Source organism: Silurus meridionalis, chromosome 20, assembly GCF_014805685.1.
Source record: "Silurus meridionalis isolate SWU-2019-XX chromosome 20, ASM1480568v1, whole genome shotgun sequence".
In the NCBI taxonomy this organism is placed as follows: Eukaryota; Metazoa; Chordata; class Actinopteri; order Siluriformes; family Siluridae; genus Silurus; species Silurus meridionalis.
In genome coordinates, this window is record NC_060903.1 from 13,575,140 (window position 1) to 13,593,163 (window position 18,024).

The 18,024-nt window shown below is 36.2% G+C and overlaps 1 protein-coding gene across 1 annotated transcript in view; it reads left to right on the plus strand.

Annotated features, from left to right (window-relative positions):
• Positions 1-18,024, plus strand: part of dscamb (Down syndrome cell adhesion molecule b) — a 140,365-nt gene that overhangs the window by 26,464 nt on the left and 95,877 nt on the right. The window contains exon 3 of the mRNA XM_046876766.1: positions 4,080-4,226. Within this exon, the coding sequence (XP_046732722.1) occupies positions 4,080-4,226 (147 nt within the window). The remainder of the gene's footprint in view (positions 1-4,079; positions 4,227-18,024) is intronic.

Consider the following 18,024-nt stretch of genomic DNA (forward strand, 5'->3'; position numbering starts at 1 on the left):
CAAAAATCATTGTATTTGCAAGGGACAGTAGACATGTTGGAGATCTGCAGGGTTTCTCCTTCAGTGTTTTTACTTTATTTTTATTATTTACAACATTGTACATTAATAGCGCATACATTCAAACTATTAAGCTACACGTATGCAATTAATTAATAGAGTTAATAACCCAGGATATGTTTGATATTTGATCAAAGTAGATATATTTATTATATTATATGAAAGCAGCTACATTTAGTTTTGATGACAGCTTGGCAAACTCATAGCATTCTTTTAACAGATTTATAAGGAAACACCTGGAAAGGTTTTCAATTTACAGATGTGCCCTGTTACGAGTTCATTTGTGACAGTTCTTGCCTTTTAAAGATGACTTGTGCAAATCCAATTTAGAAATACTCATTTAAGCAAAGAGAAAAGATCCAGAATATGAAGGTCAGTCAATCCGAACAATTTAAAGAACTTTAAATGTATCCACAAGTTCAGTCTCCAAACCATCAAACACTATGAAACAGGCTCTCATGAGGACTGTTCCAGGAAAGGAAGACCAAGAGCTACCTCTGCTGCAGAGTATTAGTTTTTTAAAATTGCCAGCATCAGAAACTGCCCATTTAGGTAAATGCTTCCCAGAGTTCAGGTTTAACATTGTCTATTCAGCTGAGGCTGCGTGAGTCAGGCCGTCATGGTTGATTAGCAGCAAAGAAACCATTACTTCGAAAGAACAACAAGCAGAAGAGATTTGCTTCTGGCAAGAAACAAAAGGGATAATAATTGGATCAGTGAAAAACTGTCCTTTGGTCTGATGAGTCAAATTTGAATTTTTTAGTTCTAACCGTCATGCCTTTCTAAGACGTACAGGGGGTGAATGGATGGGTCCGGGAGGTGTGGTGACCCCTGTAAATCATGGAGGACAAGGTGTGATGGTGGTGCTTTGCTGGTGACACTGTTGGTGACTTAGTCAAAACACACTTGGTGGCTTCTTTGAAGAATCGCAAAAAAATATAAAACATATTCTATATAATTTAATGCCTATTTTTTCATAGTTTAAAAGTCTTTAGTATTAATGTACAATGTAAAAAAAAAAAAAAACCACTAAAGGAGAAGGTGTGTTAAAAAAACGTTTAACTTCACCATACAAAAACTATGTCTCAAAGCATACGTCCAAGCTCTGAAAGGTGGTGGGGTCACCAGTGGGGTGACGTCACGACCAGGAACCTACAAAATGCACATGCAATGGAGCCGACACTAGCTTCTGCAAATGAGAAGGGAAGCGTGGCAGGGATGCAGGGAGTGTGGCTCGGAGATGCAGAATCTTGTTCCTTCAGGAAACTAGGAGTTACATACAAAACCTAGAGACGTTCCCTTTCAGGATCTCGATCTGCGAAGCTGTGAAGATAAAATAGCATCCACAATCCACCTACTGAGAGTCTGCTTGTTAGCAGGAAACCCTTTCCTATAGGGGCCATAGCAGACAAACAGCTGCTCCGACTTCCTCCACGGATTGGCCCCTGTTTTGTTTCTCCTGGTAGGGGGCACAGATTCACACACAAAGTGCTCACCCGAACAAACAGAAGCTAGCGTCGGCTCCACTGCATGTGCATTTTGTAGCTTCCTAGTTGTTACATTTGCCGTGGCGTCTTGCCATTGGCCGGATTACACACGTGATTCAGAGCATGAACAACACAGAAGCATTCCCAAAGGGGAAGCAACGCAGCTCGAGTTCCTGAAAGGGAAATTCTATTGCATTACTTGTGTTTATTTTAAACATTGTATATCTAACATTAACCGGATGTAATTATTTGTATATTATGCATCTAAGAAAATAATAAACACATTATCACTGTTTACATTGTTAATTATTAAACATTTAATAACTTTGTGACATAAAAAAAAATACAAGTAAAAAAAATGTGTAAGAAAGGAAAAAATATCTTGAGGACAAGCTTTTGTTGCAAATACAATGTGCATATCTCTTACATATATTTCTGATTACAGAAATGGGATATATTGAAATATTATACCTATATATTCTTTATTGTGACAGTGTAATTTAATATTTGTATTTATTAAATCAATAGCTACAGCCATATTCACTGAATTTGTACAATGCTACTATGTGGATTTTTGGCAGATAATAAACTGCATTTTCTTTTTTTTAGATCCTCTAATGAGCAATGACATTATTCTATTTATCTACAAAAATTCTATAAAATGTATTCATTTCACAAAAACAGTTAATCTGCTCTCAGTTTTATATGCAGGATTCTATTATGCATTCTTTTTAGATGCATTTATCCTTCTACTCCTTGAACAGAAAGGGTTAAGGGTCTTGCTCGAGGCCCCAACAATGACAACTTGCTGGTGCTGGGGCTTGAACCCTTAACCTTCAAATCAGTAACCAAGTACACAGTGCCAGCGCTAGCTATATGCAGAGCAGGGATTTGCGTAGAGCCTCGGGTTTGGATGGGGTGCCTCCGTAACCCTAACAAACCTAAACAAGGTGTAAGACAAGGCTCTTTATCCATTGGATATAAATAACTGTCACTCACCTGAAGTGGAACCAGTTAATATCACCGTTTAATGTGAGTTCCCATCATCTGAATGCATTTTGACACTGCCGAAACGAATGCATCCCTAAGAGGTTGCTCAGTGAGAATCTAAACATGCACGCAAAGAAACCGCAGCTTGTGATGCAGCTATGTAAGCTGTCATCATGTAGTTTTAATTATCAAATGCTACTGAATTAAACGGAGCCATTTAAAGATGGATACTATTTGCATCCGGTTTATTCAAAACAGCCGGAACGCAGTGACGACTTTAAAAATACTAAAGAAAAAATAAAAGTTTGTAAATAACAAAAGCAATCACAGATGCTAGATAATTACATTTTACCCCCGTTTTACTGTACAGGGTAGACAAAAATGTTCATTATTCCAAATAGTGTGTGTGTGTGTGTGTGTGTGTGTGTGTGTGTGTGTGTGTGTGTGTGTGTTGCTGTAAATAAATTATTGAACATATTAAAGTCTAAGTTGATTTAGTCAGTGTCTATGTGAGTTATTTATAATAAAATTATAATCTTTAAACTACTAGTTAGCATTTTAAAGTAAGGAGAAAACCATTATCAAAGCAAATTATTATTACATTATTATTTAAGATGGTTCCGATTACCTTTCACACATTTTTCTTTTTGTTTTCCTTTTTTTTTTGTTTTTTTTTTGTTAAAAATTTAATTAATATACATTTGAATTTCATGTATATTTAATACATTTTCTGATAACAAAAAAGTACTGATAACAGGTTTTGTGTAAATGAAAAGGTTTGGGATTAATTTGTTTTGAGTTTTTTGTATTTATTCTGAAAGGTAGAAGGAAGGAGGCCGGGGGGCTTCCGATACAAATTTGCCTAAGGCCTCTACATGCCTAGAACTGGCCCTGCTAGAACACTTAAACACTGCAATAACACTTGCCAATTTTTACATAACTTGTCATGAAGCTGAGGTCAGAGAGCAAGGGTCAGCCATGTTACAGAGCCCCTGGTGCAGATAGGGTTACCTGCCTTGCTCAAGGGCCCAACAGTGGCAGCTTGGTAGTGCTGGGGCATCTACTGATCATTACTTATGATAATTAACCAGAGCCACTGCTCTTTTCTTTTGTCATGCTTCGTAATTGAATGCCTGAATTTAGATACAGTTTAATACTTTAGTTGAAAACTAAAATATTTAATATTTTGTACACAAAAAGTTTTCACAATTTAGAGTTTATAATTAGAAGAAAACTAGACCAGACAATACTCCCTGAACAGTGTGATGTTTTACATTGTTCATTCATAATACAAAAGTCTTAAATGTTATGATTTTATTAGTAATATTAAATAAATTATAATAAATAATACCTTTTATATTTAATAATAAATTTGTATGTTGTTTCTTGCAAATGTATGTTTCAACCAAAACAATAAAGCAAAAAATTTGAATAAATCTAAATAATAATGATGATGATGATGATAATAATAATAATAATAATAATAATAATAATAATAATAATAATAATAATAATAATAAAATGGCAATTGCGTCTTTGTTTCAGTATTTCGGGAACCGTACACGGTCCGTGTGGCGGACCAAAGAGTCATGAGAGGCAATACAGTGGTCTTCAAGTGCATTATCCCAGCCTCGGTAGAGGACTATGTCACTGTTGTATCATGGGAGAAAGACACCGTCTCACTTGTCTCAGGTAAGAACTTTAATTCAAGTTGAGTCTTACAGTCTTAATATATCAGCATTATTGTTTGTTTGGTTTCAGAATGCTTCCAATACTAGACTGAGAGATTATCATTTGATTTAAGAAGTAGCGTTAATGGGTGGAGAGCTCATTTTTGAAAAAGAAAAGTAAACAAACCGTGAAATATTACACTTGCACACCTCACTATATTAAATATAATAGAGCATGGGCATGTGTATCGCACTAAAAATAAATATCATAAACAATGAAAATGGCCAGTTGGTCAATTATTATTACAGTGTTTTTAGATTTAATTCTTAATATACTGTACATTGTCTGAGCAGTTTATTTTATAGCAATATTTCTCTCTAGGTTAAAATGGTAAATATGTTTATTGAACACACACAAAACAAAAATGTGTATATATATATATATATATATATATATATATATATATATATATATATATATATATATATATATAAATGCCAGTGTAATATATACTTGTTATAGTAAGTTGTTACACATTTCAAATACTGTATTTACTGTGCCTTTAATTAAACTTAAAGCTAAACGCTTGAAACCAAGCAATTTAACCACAATAAATACATTATTAAGCCAATATAATTGAATATTACAGATAATAGAATGTGTAACTCCTACACATTGTAATATTGTATGCATGATAATAGACTGTATGAAATGAATTAAGGAAAAGTGCACACATTAAACCTGATTTGTTATATATTTACTGCATGAGGTTTCAATGAACTGAAAGTTGGGATATTGAATTCAAAAGTGGCAAGTACTGTTTTATTTACTGTATTTTATTATTATTCACACATATGGAAATTACACATCTGAGATCCTAGTGCATTAATGGAACTAGAAGAAATATTTGATGTATTATGTTTATACTGAATAAAGAATGCAGTTAAAAATTGGCGTATTTCATAAATTAATAGACATACCCACCTTCTCATATTGTCATTTTTTGATCCTGAACTTCTGAAGATCCTAAGCTTTAGGGTATAAATATGGAAAGAAAAGTTGTGTTATATATAAAAAAAAAAAAAAAAAAAAAAAAAAGGTAAATTAATGTAAAATTTTAAGCATAGTTTAAATCAGGAGTTTTGGTTCTGTTTATAGGGGAAGAAAAGTCTCTCACTGGATTTTAGAAATCTTGATCATTTATCTTTTAGCCTGTTAAACATAAACAGACTGTACAGGATTCCGAATCCTCACCCCACTTCTAAATCAAGACTAGTGATAGCTATTATTTATAATACTACTTAGTCCTATTTAGTTCTAGTCATTTGCGTGTGATTCGGCTCTCGTCAGTTTAATGTTTTAATATGCAATAATTACCACAAATCCATGACTGTAGAACACAGATGAGTACATTGCTTTACATCTCACTTTATGTTTAATACGATTATTATTACTGTTCATTGGTTTTTACTCTGTGGTATACAGTAGGCCAAGTCTAGTTTTGGTTTTCTGATGGAAAAGATGCAGCAAAAACCACAAAATATGGCCTATAGAATTGTATTCGCAATGCATTTATATCTCAGTCTTATAATGAGTCTTATACTTATTTAAAACTGAGATTTTCTGAGTAAAAACGAGTTCGAGTGCTTGTATTTGCCAATACAAATGAAATAAAAAGGTAATATAGTTTTACTCAAAGAAAAATGTTTATATCCAGAAATAATGTGTTTATAATTCAGTGCATAATCTTAATATGTAATTGCATCAGTCTACATGAATAAGAATGTCGCTAACTATCTATCTAACTAATAGTGATAGAAGCTAAGAACCAGATTATCTATGAATAAAGCTCCTTAAATTCCTTTACCCAATGGAAACAATGGCAGTGGTAGCATACAAAGAGAGAGAAAATGTCCTGTGTACCTAAACACCTTTCTATTATGCTCTAAAAATAAATTCTGCTTCTTGTTGTGCTTTTTTTTCCCTCACTAATTGTTAAGCAGTACAAATATCACTGCAAATTCATATTCTGTTTGCATGCATTTGGGCAGCTGTCGGGTTTTCACATGACTTCTTTGTGCATTTTGGTGCGTAGTGAGAAAGTGATAGTGAGGGTTTTTCTGTGGTTTACAGATTGAGTGGTCAGTAAGACACACAGACACAGATATTAAATTATGTTCTGTTGGATCTCAGTTTCATCTGCTAATGCTGAGTGTATGTGTTCAGCCTTTGGCAGAACTGTTGTTGTTGTTGTAGTTTTTTTAAGTGGTGCAGCAGCAATAGCGCTCGTCAAGGTTATGGAATTCTTCAGAAAAAAAGGGCAGATAGTTCCTTCAAAAGTCTTATAAAGGGCAGCAGTCTGAAATAATGCAGGCTGCCTCCCTGTATCTTGAAGTGTACAAATGCCAGTGTTCACCATCCCTTGTAGGTATAGTAAGTGTCGTGATACAGAAGAGCTGTCTATTCAGTTAAAAATCAACAAAGTAGGACAAAATCATAAAAAGCTGTTTCACTGTTTATGGTCAAGATGTGCCATGCATATTCCTGTCTGAACAAATTAATTTCTGAATGAATAATTTCTAACTATTCATTGTGTACAAAATGTCAAGGTCATTACAGTCAACCTAAATTATTTTTTGGAGATGCCTTAACCTCACAGACTCAGTTCCTTTTTGCAAACAACACATATCATACTCCCTGTGACATATCCAGGAATCACTTTTTGACCATTATGTACTTCATACAGATACTGGGTAGATGTTGGATCCTGCTATATTGTTAATATTGCCTCAGAATACATGGAAACTGGAAAATATTTCAGTCACCAAATGTATGAACCAGGAATCTGATGCAAGAGATACCGTATGCCTAAATGTACTGTGTCATTTATTTCAGTCTCAGGTTTATGGAATAGCAACGGTCTATATTTGATTCATATATTAGTCACTGATTATAAGTTCAGCAGGCCAGTAACTAATCAAGCAAAGTTATTGGATTACTTACGAAGCAGTATCTTCTACATTTTAATAATGACAAAGCCAGGACTAGGAAAATGAAAGTGTAGATTGCATTCCAAGTTGCTTATTATTAGTGTATTCCACTGAGGTCCCCTGATAGTGGTTCCCTGGTGGTCTGGTGGTTAGGATGCGGCGCTCTCGCTGATCCCTGGTCAGGGAACCAACCCCAGCCACTCTTAGTGCCAGTCCCAAGCCCGGATAAATGGGAGGGTTGCGTTAGGAAGGGCATCCAGTATAAAAACTTGTGCCAAATCAAACATGTGGATGATCCACTGTGGTGACCCTAATGGGAGAAGCCGAAAGAAAGAAAGTGCATTTAGTTTGCTTGGTATAAATTCTCTAAAAAGACCAGACCTGTATAAAAGACACCTGTCCAGACACTCAGTCAACCAGACGCCAACCTATCCATTATGGGCAAGAGCGAAGAGCTGTCCAAGGACACTAGGTACAAAATTGTAGACCTGCACAAGGCTGGGATGGGGCTACAGGACAATAGGCAAACAGCTTGGTGAGAAGGCAACAACTGTTGGCACAATTATTAGAAAATGGAAGAAATTCAAGATGACTGTCAATCTCCCTCGGACTGGGGCTCCATGCAAGATTTCGCCTCGTGGAGTATTAATGATTGTGAGAAAGGTGAGGGATCAGCCTAGAACTACAAGGAAGGACCTGGTCAATGACCTGAAGAGAGCTGGGACCACTGCTCAAGCCAGCACATGTCCAGGTTTGCCAAAGACCATCTGGATGATCCAGAGGAGGCATGGGAGAAGGTCATGTGGTCAGATGAGACCAAAATAGAACTTTTTGATCTAAACTCCACTCACCGTGTTTAAAGGAAGAACAAGGATTAGTACAATCCCAAGAACACCATCACAACCGTGAAGCATGGGGGTGGAAACATCATGCTTTGGGGGAGCTTTTCTGCAAAGGGGACAGGATGTATTGAGGGGAGGAATAATGAGGCCATGTATCGCAAGAATTAGGGCAACAACCTTCTTCCCAGACTATTGAAGATGGGTCGTAGCTGGGTCTTCCAGCATGACAATGACCCCAAACACACTAGGAGTGGCTCCGTAAGAAGCATTTTAAGGTCCTGGAGTGGACTAGCCAGTCTTCAGACCTGAACCCATTAGAAAATATATGGAGGGAGCTGACACTTCGTGTTGCACAGCGACAGCCCCAAAACCTGAAAGATCTGAAGAAGACCTGTATTGAGGAGTGGGCCAAAATCCCTGTTGCAGTGTGTACAAACCTGGTCAAGAACTACAGGAAATGTCTGACCTCTGTAATTGTAAACAAAGTTCTCTGTACCAAATATTAAATTCTATTTTTCTATTGTATGAAATACTTATTTCATGCAATAAAATTGAAATTAATTATTTAAAAGTCATACAATGTTATTTTCTGGATTTTCTTTTTTAGATTTTGTCTCTCACAGTTAAGAGGGTGGGTACCTACGATGAAAATTACAGATCTCTCTATTTTTTAAGTGGGAAAAATACTTATTTATCTCACAGTATATACAAAATGCTGGATTTCAGTGCCATGCATTGACCTGTTTGCCACTGTTCATATAAGCAAACGGAACCTACCATTTGTATTTCTGCTTCAAGAACAGACAATATTTCTTACTCAGATGCATAGACAGGATAAAATATTCATCTTTTCCTTTCCGCTGGCATAAATCAGCATTTAGAATGGACGACACGAATTATCCAGCCGTACAATCCCTCTGACGCTGGTGATTTTCCAGCAAATCATGGAGAAGATGAAATGCATAATTACATGGCCGGGCTTGTCTTAATTAATGAAATGTGATTGAAAATATAATTACAATATAAATTACCTCTCAAAATAAGGACTGCTTAGTAGTCATTTGAAGCGGAGGCCCTGCTTTAAATGTGAATGAACGGAATCTAATGATGCCACTAACTTACCATTAACCTGTCATGCATTTAAAAACCCGAGCGCGATGGGCACTTTCGAATTCACGGCCATGCGCCTGTCTCCCGCCCCTCTCGGGCTTTTGATAAACAATTGACCATGCTAATGAAGAGATGAAAGGGCCTGCAGGTGAAAGGGATGTGTGCTCTTTCTGTTTGGAGTTTCCTGTGTGTTGTATGCAGTCTGATGCACCTCACAGGGCTTTTATTTCACGTAGAAAGTGGCATAAGCACTGAATATAGAAAAGTAATATGATGCAGGCTCTCTCTCTCTTTCTCTCTCTCTCTCTCATTCTCTCTTTCTCTCTGTCTCTCTTTCTCTCTCTCTCTCCATTTCTCTCAATTTTATTTGCTGCCCTTTATGCCTTTTGTTCTTCGACTCATCCTTTTGATCTGGTTTATTGTCCCAGGTTGAATGATGCAACATAAGTATTGTTGTTGTTGTTTTTTTGTTTGTTTGTTTTTGTTTTTCCTCTTCTATTTGTGTTTTAAATGGTGGACCACTATAAGAGAAAATGAAAAGGAAGTGCCCCGCACAATATCCTATATATACAGTGAGGAAAATAAGTATTTGAACACCCTGCTATTTTGCAAGTTCTCCCACTTAGAAATCATGGAGGGGTCTGAAATTGTCATCGTAGGTGCATGTCCACTGTGAGAGACATAATCTAAAAAAAAAAATCCAGAAATCACAATATATGATTTTTTAACTATTTATTTGTATGATACAGCTGCAAATAAGTATTTGAACACCTGAGAAAGTCAATGTTAATATTTGGTACAATAGCCTTTGTTTGCAATTACAGAGGTCAAACGTTTCCTGTAGTTTTTCACCAGGTTTGCACACACTGCAGGAGGGATTTTAGGCCCACTCCTTGAGCTCCCTCCAAAGATTCTCAATTGGGTTTAGGTCTGGAGACTGGCTAGGCCACGCCAGAACCTTGATATGCTTCTTACAGAGCCACTCCTTGGTTATCCTGGCTGTGTGCTTTGGGTCATTGTCATGTTGGAAGACCCAGCCTCGACCCATCTTCAATGCTCTAACTGAGGGAAGGAGGTTGTTCCCCAAAATCTCACAATACGTGGCCCCGGTCATCCTCTTCTTAATACAGTGCAGTCGCCCTGTCCCATATGCAGAAAACACCCCCAAAGCATGATGCTACCACCCCCATGCTTCACAGTAGGGATGGTGTTCGTGGGATGGTACTCATCATTCTTCTTCCTCCAAACACGTTTAGTGGAATTATGACCCAAAAGTTCTATTTTGGTCTCATCTGACCACATGACTTTCTCCCATGACTCCTCTGGATCATCCAAATGGTCATTGGCAAACTTAAGACGTGCCTGGACATGTGCTGGTTTAAGCAGGGGAACCTTCCGTGCCATGCATGATTTCAAACCATGACGTCTTAGTGTATTACCAACAGTACCCTTGGAAACGGTGGTCCCAGCTCTTTTCAGGTCATTGACCAGCTCCTCCTGTGTAGTTCTGGGCTGATTTCTCACCTTCCTTAGGATCATTGAGACCCCATGAAGTGAGATCTTGCATGGAGCCCCAGTCCGAGGGAGATTGACAGTCATGTTTAGCTTCTTCAATTTTCTAATGATTGCTCCAACAGTGGACCTTTTTTCACCAAGCTGCTTGGCAATTTCCCCGTAGCCCTTTCCAGCCTTGTGGAGGTGTGCAATTTTGTCTCTAGTGTCTTTGGACAGCTCTTTGGTCTTGGCCATGTTAGTAGTTGGATTCTTACTGATTGTATGTGGTGGACAGGTGTCTTTATGCAGCTAACGACCTCAAACAGGTGCATCTAATTTAGGATAATAAATGTAGTGGAGGCGGACATTTTAAAGGCAGACTAACAGGTCTTTGAGGGTCAGAATTCTAGCTGATAGACAGGTATTCAAATACTTATTTGCAGCTGTATCATACAAATAAATAGTTAAAAAATCATACATTGTGATTTTTTTTTTTTTAGATTATGTCTCTCACAGTGGACATGCACCTATGATGACAATTTCAGACCCCTCCATGATTTCTAAGTGGGAGAACTTGCAAAATAGCAGGGTGTTCAAATACTTATTTTCCTCACTGTATATAAAAGTAAATTAAAGTTTAAATGAAATAATCATTTTGCATCCTGTTCTTTTAGAATAGATCCAATATTCGATCTAATATACCTGGATTATATATGGGCATGCTTTTCGCTACTAAAAATAGTAAAAGAAATAGAAATTATGGCAGAAGTGGTTTTCACTACAAACACTATTAAAACCAGCATCTGTTACCCAAGTGGTTTTCTTTACATAATTTGTTTATGTTCTTCATTAAAGCACTATCATCAATGAGCCAGTATAACCTTATTAGAATTTGGATGCTTAATGACATCCTAGTGGTCTCTGTTGGTGTCCAGTAGATACCAAAATATCATTTACAACTTGTCTAGGGTGTACTTTTGGTCCTTAATGTTATCCAGTACCCATAACATGCCACTTATTGAAGGCATCAAACTACTAGAAAACCACAGGAGCCATTAGAGTATCTATTAAAACCAATACAATTCCCATTATAACCATTAAAGCGATTACAATGTCTATGTTTTCCAGGTTTCTTGTTTATAATGAGATTATTAGACAGCAAAACTAAACAGTCATTGACTGAAGTCTTCATCTCTTTTGCAGTGTCATATCAGGCACAGGCTACACATTGGTTTTTGTTAGTTCTGCAAGATTTCTGAAATCAGAGAGCTATCTGGATGTGTTGCTGTTTCAACATCAATGTGTTAATTAACAACACACTTTTTTTCTTTGGCCTTATCACTGTTTCAGCAAAGTAGCTTTCTATATTGGTCTACAAAAAAGACTCTGACCACACTGCCTGATGATAAAATGCCTGCAAAAAGAAAGAAAGTTTTTAAACTCCCTTAAATTCTCTAGCTTTTTAATTATTCCCTTCATATACATTCACATTGTTTTAAAGAATAAATGACCCCATTAACCATTAATAGAACTGATAATTTAGTTTTTTTTGTATCGTCTCGATCAGATTGTCTGCATGTGAACCCACAGCCTGAACCAAGTACAGAAAAACAAGAAAAAAAATCTGGACATAGTACAGGGCAGGGGTCACCAATGTGGTGCCCGTGGGCACCAGGTAGCCCGCAAGGACCACATGAGTAGCCTTTTCTAAAATAGCTGTTTCCTACTTTGTTAAATCATTGTTAATAATTATTATGAGAAATCATTAACATGATCAGTGTCTTCACATCGATGAATATAATTAATTATTAATAATAACATAGAATAAAATGTAAATTGAGCAAATTTTTTATTTCAGATCAAACCGAAAACTGTGTGTATCAAACTGGTAGCCCTTCACATTAATCGGTACCCAAGAAGTAGCTCTCAGTTTCAAAAAGTTTGGTGACCCCTGGTACAGGGACTGCAGTTTTCTAAACTGGACCCAGCTCACCTTCTGTAGCAGATCGTATTTTCACATTTTATCCAATCACATGTATTCATCATTTTGCTGAAGGCAGTTCATCAGACCAGAGACTAGCTACAGAGTATGAGACATTAGGTTGGAATGGGAGGATTGTTCACGGTTTCACCGATGGTTTCTTTTATTCAGTCTAGTCGGATTAGCAAACTGATAATCATCGTTTACAAAAAAAAAAAAAAAAAAGGTCACTGCCTTATTTATAGTAATAAATAAACAACTTTATGGTTAAGCATGAAAAGGTGTTTGATCTCATCTTTACTCAAGCAACTCTCTTATCTATAGTCTATAGTACATTTTTTTATTTTTTATATGGTATATTTTATAGTATATTATTTTAGCTGATGTCTGCATTCAGGCTCAACTGTTACCCAGCCGATTGCACAACCACAGCTTTGGCATTTGGACGACAAAAATACTGGATATGAAACTTAGAACACAGGTACTGGCAGCTTTGTTTGCTACAGGAAATAGGCAAGTGAGAAGTCTTAACACAAATGTTTTCATCACTGTGTGAGAGACAGTGGATTTGTGCACTCGCTAGACCAAAGTCAGCACAACCTTGAACAGAGAGCGAGAGAAAAAGAAGCCACAGAAATAAGCTCTTTATTGCTCCTTGCTCAGCCAAGAGTGACACACACACACACACACACACACACACACACACACACACACATGGCAGACAAGGCGGCACTCAGCAACTGGATGCTGTGCAGAGTGAGTGCGTGAGTCCAGAATATTTCTGTTGTAAATAAGACACACCATCGACTGCACCATACAGGCACCAGTGTTACTTGTACATTCTCATTTCATCTCTCTCGTGCTCTTTCTCTCTCTCGCTCGCTCTCTTTCTCACTTTCGCTCTCCTTTCCTCCCAACCTCTGTGCCTCCCTGTGCTGGCAGGCTTGGAAGTAAATTAGGTCAGGGCTCAAGGAGAAAGTGTGATCTCCTTGTAAACAGCAGCGCTGCAGCCACCAGCCAAGAGTCAGTGATTCACTAAACAGTGCACGCTTTAAAAACAATCAGATTAACATGTACTGTACAAATAAATACGTTTAGAAGTATATTGCATAAAAGTGATGAGCTGCTAAGCTGCCAATTTTATAGTATATTACTATAGTATTAGAGTATAATACTATATATTGTAGTAATATTATACTACTAATTACACTCAGTATAAATCTTTTGTCAGAGACATACTAAAATATCTTGGGTTAGGGTTAGGGCCAGTATTTCACAAAAGTGAGTACGCCCCTAATTTTCAGCAACCATTTTAGTATATCTTATCAAGAGACTATACTAAGCTGTACATTGACTGATCTGAAATACATCCAAGTTTCATTTCTACAGTATTGCCTCTTGACAAGATATACTAAAATGGTTGCAGAAATGTGAGGGGTGTACTCACTTTTGGGAGATACTGCATAAAAAAAGAAAATTTTTATATTGTTTATTCTCAATATTTATGTCTGACAACTGGGCTATAATTGCAATTGAACAAATGTGTAAAATCCTGTTATTTTTCATAGGAAAAAAAAAGTTTTTTCAAGTAAAAAGGAATAGTCAGATAAAGTTTAACCTCTGCAACCACAAAAAATGGTTTAGAACATTTTAGAACTGTTGGTGTATATCAATCACTACATGCTCAGTGAAATGAAAAAAGTATATGGCATTGCACTAGCAAAAAGTATGAAAAATATTTATGTGAAAGGCAAGAAGAATGTAAGGTTTAACACAAAAAATCAGTCCTGTGCATCATTAGTAATGAAGAACAGAAGTGAGGGAAACCGTCAGAGAAAAAATCAAAGGAAGTGAGAGTAAGTGTGAGAGAAAAATTATAAAATATAAAAATGCATGATTTGGATGTTGCCCTCAAAGAAGCTGTATCTCAAGGAGCCATACTTGATCAACATCATGTTTTATACCCATTTCCTGACAATAAGATTTGTGTGATTTTTAAACATCCCATTCTACATTTGCTCCTATAATATCCTCAACTCTTTTGGGAAGATGTTCCACTAGACTGGAGTGTGAATGTGGAGATTTGTGCTCATTCAGTAAAGTCATATACTGATGTAGGGGGAGGAGGCCTGGGGTGCAGTCAGCATTGCATTCATTCAAGGTGTTCGATAGGGTTGAGTTTAGAGCTCTATAGAAGGCCCCTTCTAATCCAAATGTTCATGGAGCTGGCTTTGTGCACAGGGGCATTGTCCTGCTGGACAAGATTTGGGTCTCCTAACTCAAATGAGTGGAAAATTTGTAGTCTTTTCAACAGATATATTTTGCGACTCCAACTTTGTGGTAGCAGTTTGGGAAATAACCACATATGGTTGGAAAAGTCAGGTGCATGAAGATATATGTATATATATATATATATATATATATATATATATATATATATATATATATATATATATATATATATATATATAAAACAAAACAGAAGCTTCTTTGCATTGCTCTGTGTTGGCAGTAAGGATGAAAATAATTAAAGGGCACTGTGTGTAGGGCCACAAGGAACTCCACGTTAATCTTTAATAAGCACTGATGGGTTTATGGAATCTTGCTGTTTGGCAGTGCATGTCAAAGCAGGACTTTCCTGGCTTATGGATTACACCCCACCGGTGCACTGGACACAGTCCAGAGCCCAACATGGCAGCAATCCAACAGTCAGATTAGCAATAAGTGTGGCACAAGGTAATTATGGCCTGAACAACCAATTAATTTAGGTTTATATACTCCTGTAAATTTTGGGCTTGTGTTTACCTCTGGGCTGGGGTCAGCTGTGCTCACCTCTGCAAATGGAATAAGGGTAAGTGACAGGTGTTCTGGGCCAAGGTGGAATCATTCCATATGTTGTTTCTAACATGAAGGGAAAGATGGGAGAAAAAAACGCACTGGTGGTCCTGGAGCATGTTCAAAAGAGGCTTCTGATGTAACCTTGAAAGCGAACGGTGTAAAACGAGGTTCAGTCAGGAAAGTGTTTTAGGCATGAGCTCTGTTCTTTTTAGACCTTGTGTGTTATTCAAATGGGAGTCTACGGAGATTAGTATTGATGCTCTATTTGATAGCGCCTCGCTACATTATCAAAGCCGGTGCAAAGCTTGAAAAAACAAAGTTGAGGTATCTTAATTGAATAACTTTGTATTTATAAGCATTTTTTAAGCACTTTAAGATATATCTAAAAACAAAGTTAAGATGAACGGATGAATGAATTGCTCAGAGACAGACATTGAAAAATTCCTTTAAAAAAATAGGAAAAAAAGGGGAAAAATTTAGCTTTTAACAACAAGTTGTTGCTAAAAAGATTAGCAAGACTTCAACAAATGTACTACTAATTCCAGTGCCACCATTTGCTCATTTACTTTGCTGCTTTGGGAAAAAAGCTTAAAACAGGGAAATTTACTAATATATAGTCTTGCATACAAAGGCAAAAACATGGTTATATGCAATCTTCCATACTATATTATGTATAATTCTTGCTCATTTTTAATAATTAATTGTTAAGACCATTAAAAGCTTAATATTTTGGCTTTTTTTTTTTTTTTTGCCCAGGAGGGTATGAACATGCAGACTTTCCTTACTAAAGCATTCTAGTTATTAAATGCTGTAATTCAGAATGAGTTCATATTTCATACTGGATTCATATAGAAATAAGAGTATGTTGTGAATCTAGTAATCATAATGCAATTAAATGAATTAATAATTAATTTCTTGCATTAAAACATTTTTATTAGTTATTGAATCATAACATGTTACATAAATTCCTGTTTGATCCTTTGCATGTTCTTATAATATAATAAAAACGGATATAACCTTACTATGAAATGCTCATATTAAACGTTGTTATGAATTCCTGATTTCATCAGGAAAATCCAAATGAAATTTATTAATATGGTTTTGCTTTTATTTTTTTCCATGTGTTTCCTGTAGAAAGGTCTTAATAGACATAAATGTTCTAGTCAGCATTATTATGCTTTTAAAAAGTGACCCTTACCACATTCTACCACATCATACTTAAAAATGAAGCATTTGCCTCATTTGTTCTGTTGTCAAATGGTACATGTGTCACAATTTCAGGTCCTTTTTGGTTCCTGTTTTCATAACCACACTGCATTAACTATTTCCTGTCAGAAATGACCTTCTGTCTCTTTCATACGCGATATTAGTCATCAACCTTAGTGACCTTATCACCTCCTCTTGCTCCCTCTTTTACTTTCCTCTTGATGCTGGTGTTATCCAGAGGCCACTCAACAACCCCCCCAACCCCACCCCTCACCCCCTATCATCCTGTGAATTCAGGATACTCCATCAGGGCTCCATTTTGTGTTATACAATAAATGCACATTGTTGGAAAAAGGCATCCATTTACTATACAATACCAGTGAATAAAATACAGGCAGAAAGAATTTTCCCCTTATGGTTTTGGTTTCAAGTTACTGACCGATGTATTTTAACCCATTTGAATTTAATCTCTGCATTGCATAGTTTGACTTCCTTTCCCTTCCCCCAGTCACCCTTATCCAGAGCGACTTACAATTATCGCATTTATACAACTGATCAGTTAAGAGTTAAGGGTTCGAGGGTGGCAACTTGGCGGTACTGGGATTTGAACTAACCAATCTTTGTTGTCTCAATCAACATTTTACACTTTTTCTGTGGAAAAGAAATAAAAAGTATATCTGTACTAATCGTACGAAGAACTTAACATGGTAAACTTACATTGGTGCATGTAAAATATAAAGTGTTTGAAGAAATTGTTTGAAATGTTGCTATGCAATGTACATTAGTGGCAGAATGTTGATTTTCAGTGTATACAGTATAAAATGTTTTGCTTCGGAGCAAATAGGTATTTAAGCTAAAGATTTTATAAAAAAAAAATTACAAATAAAATCAAATATTAAAACATTAAAGTATAACCAGAAAACATAGATGAATGGAAGTGAAGATAACATTAAAACATATTTGGCATAGTCTTTATGCTCATTTTCTATTGGTGGTTCAGCGTAACTAGCAAAAAAGGTGTGTGTTATTCAAATGGGAATATTTAGAGGCTAATTTCTGTTGAATATAATTGCAAATTGCATGTTGATGCTCTATGTGATAGCGCCTTGCTACATTATTGTTGCCTGTGCAAAGCTGAGGAAGTGTACATAAATTGAATTATATTCTTTGTTTTTATTGCTCAGAGCATTTTTAAACTCAAAGATATATCTAAAAACGTGCAGATGAACCAACTGCCCAAAGGGACCTATTAATGGAGTAATAAGCATCCAAATAGACCCATGCAAAATGGACAAAATATCAAGCAAAATATCAAGCTTTTAATAACAAAAAAATGTTGATCCAAAAATGAGCAAGAA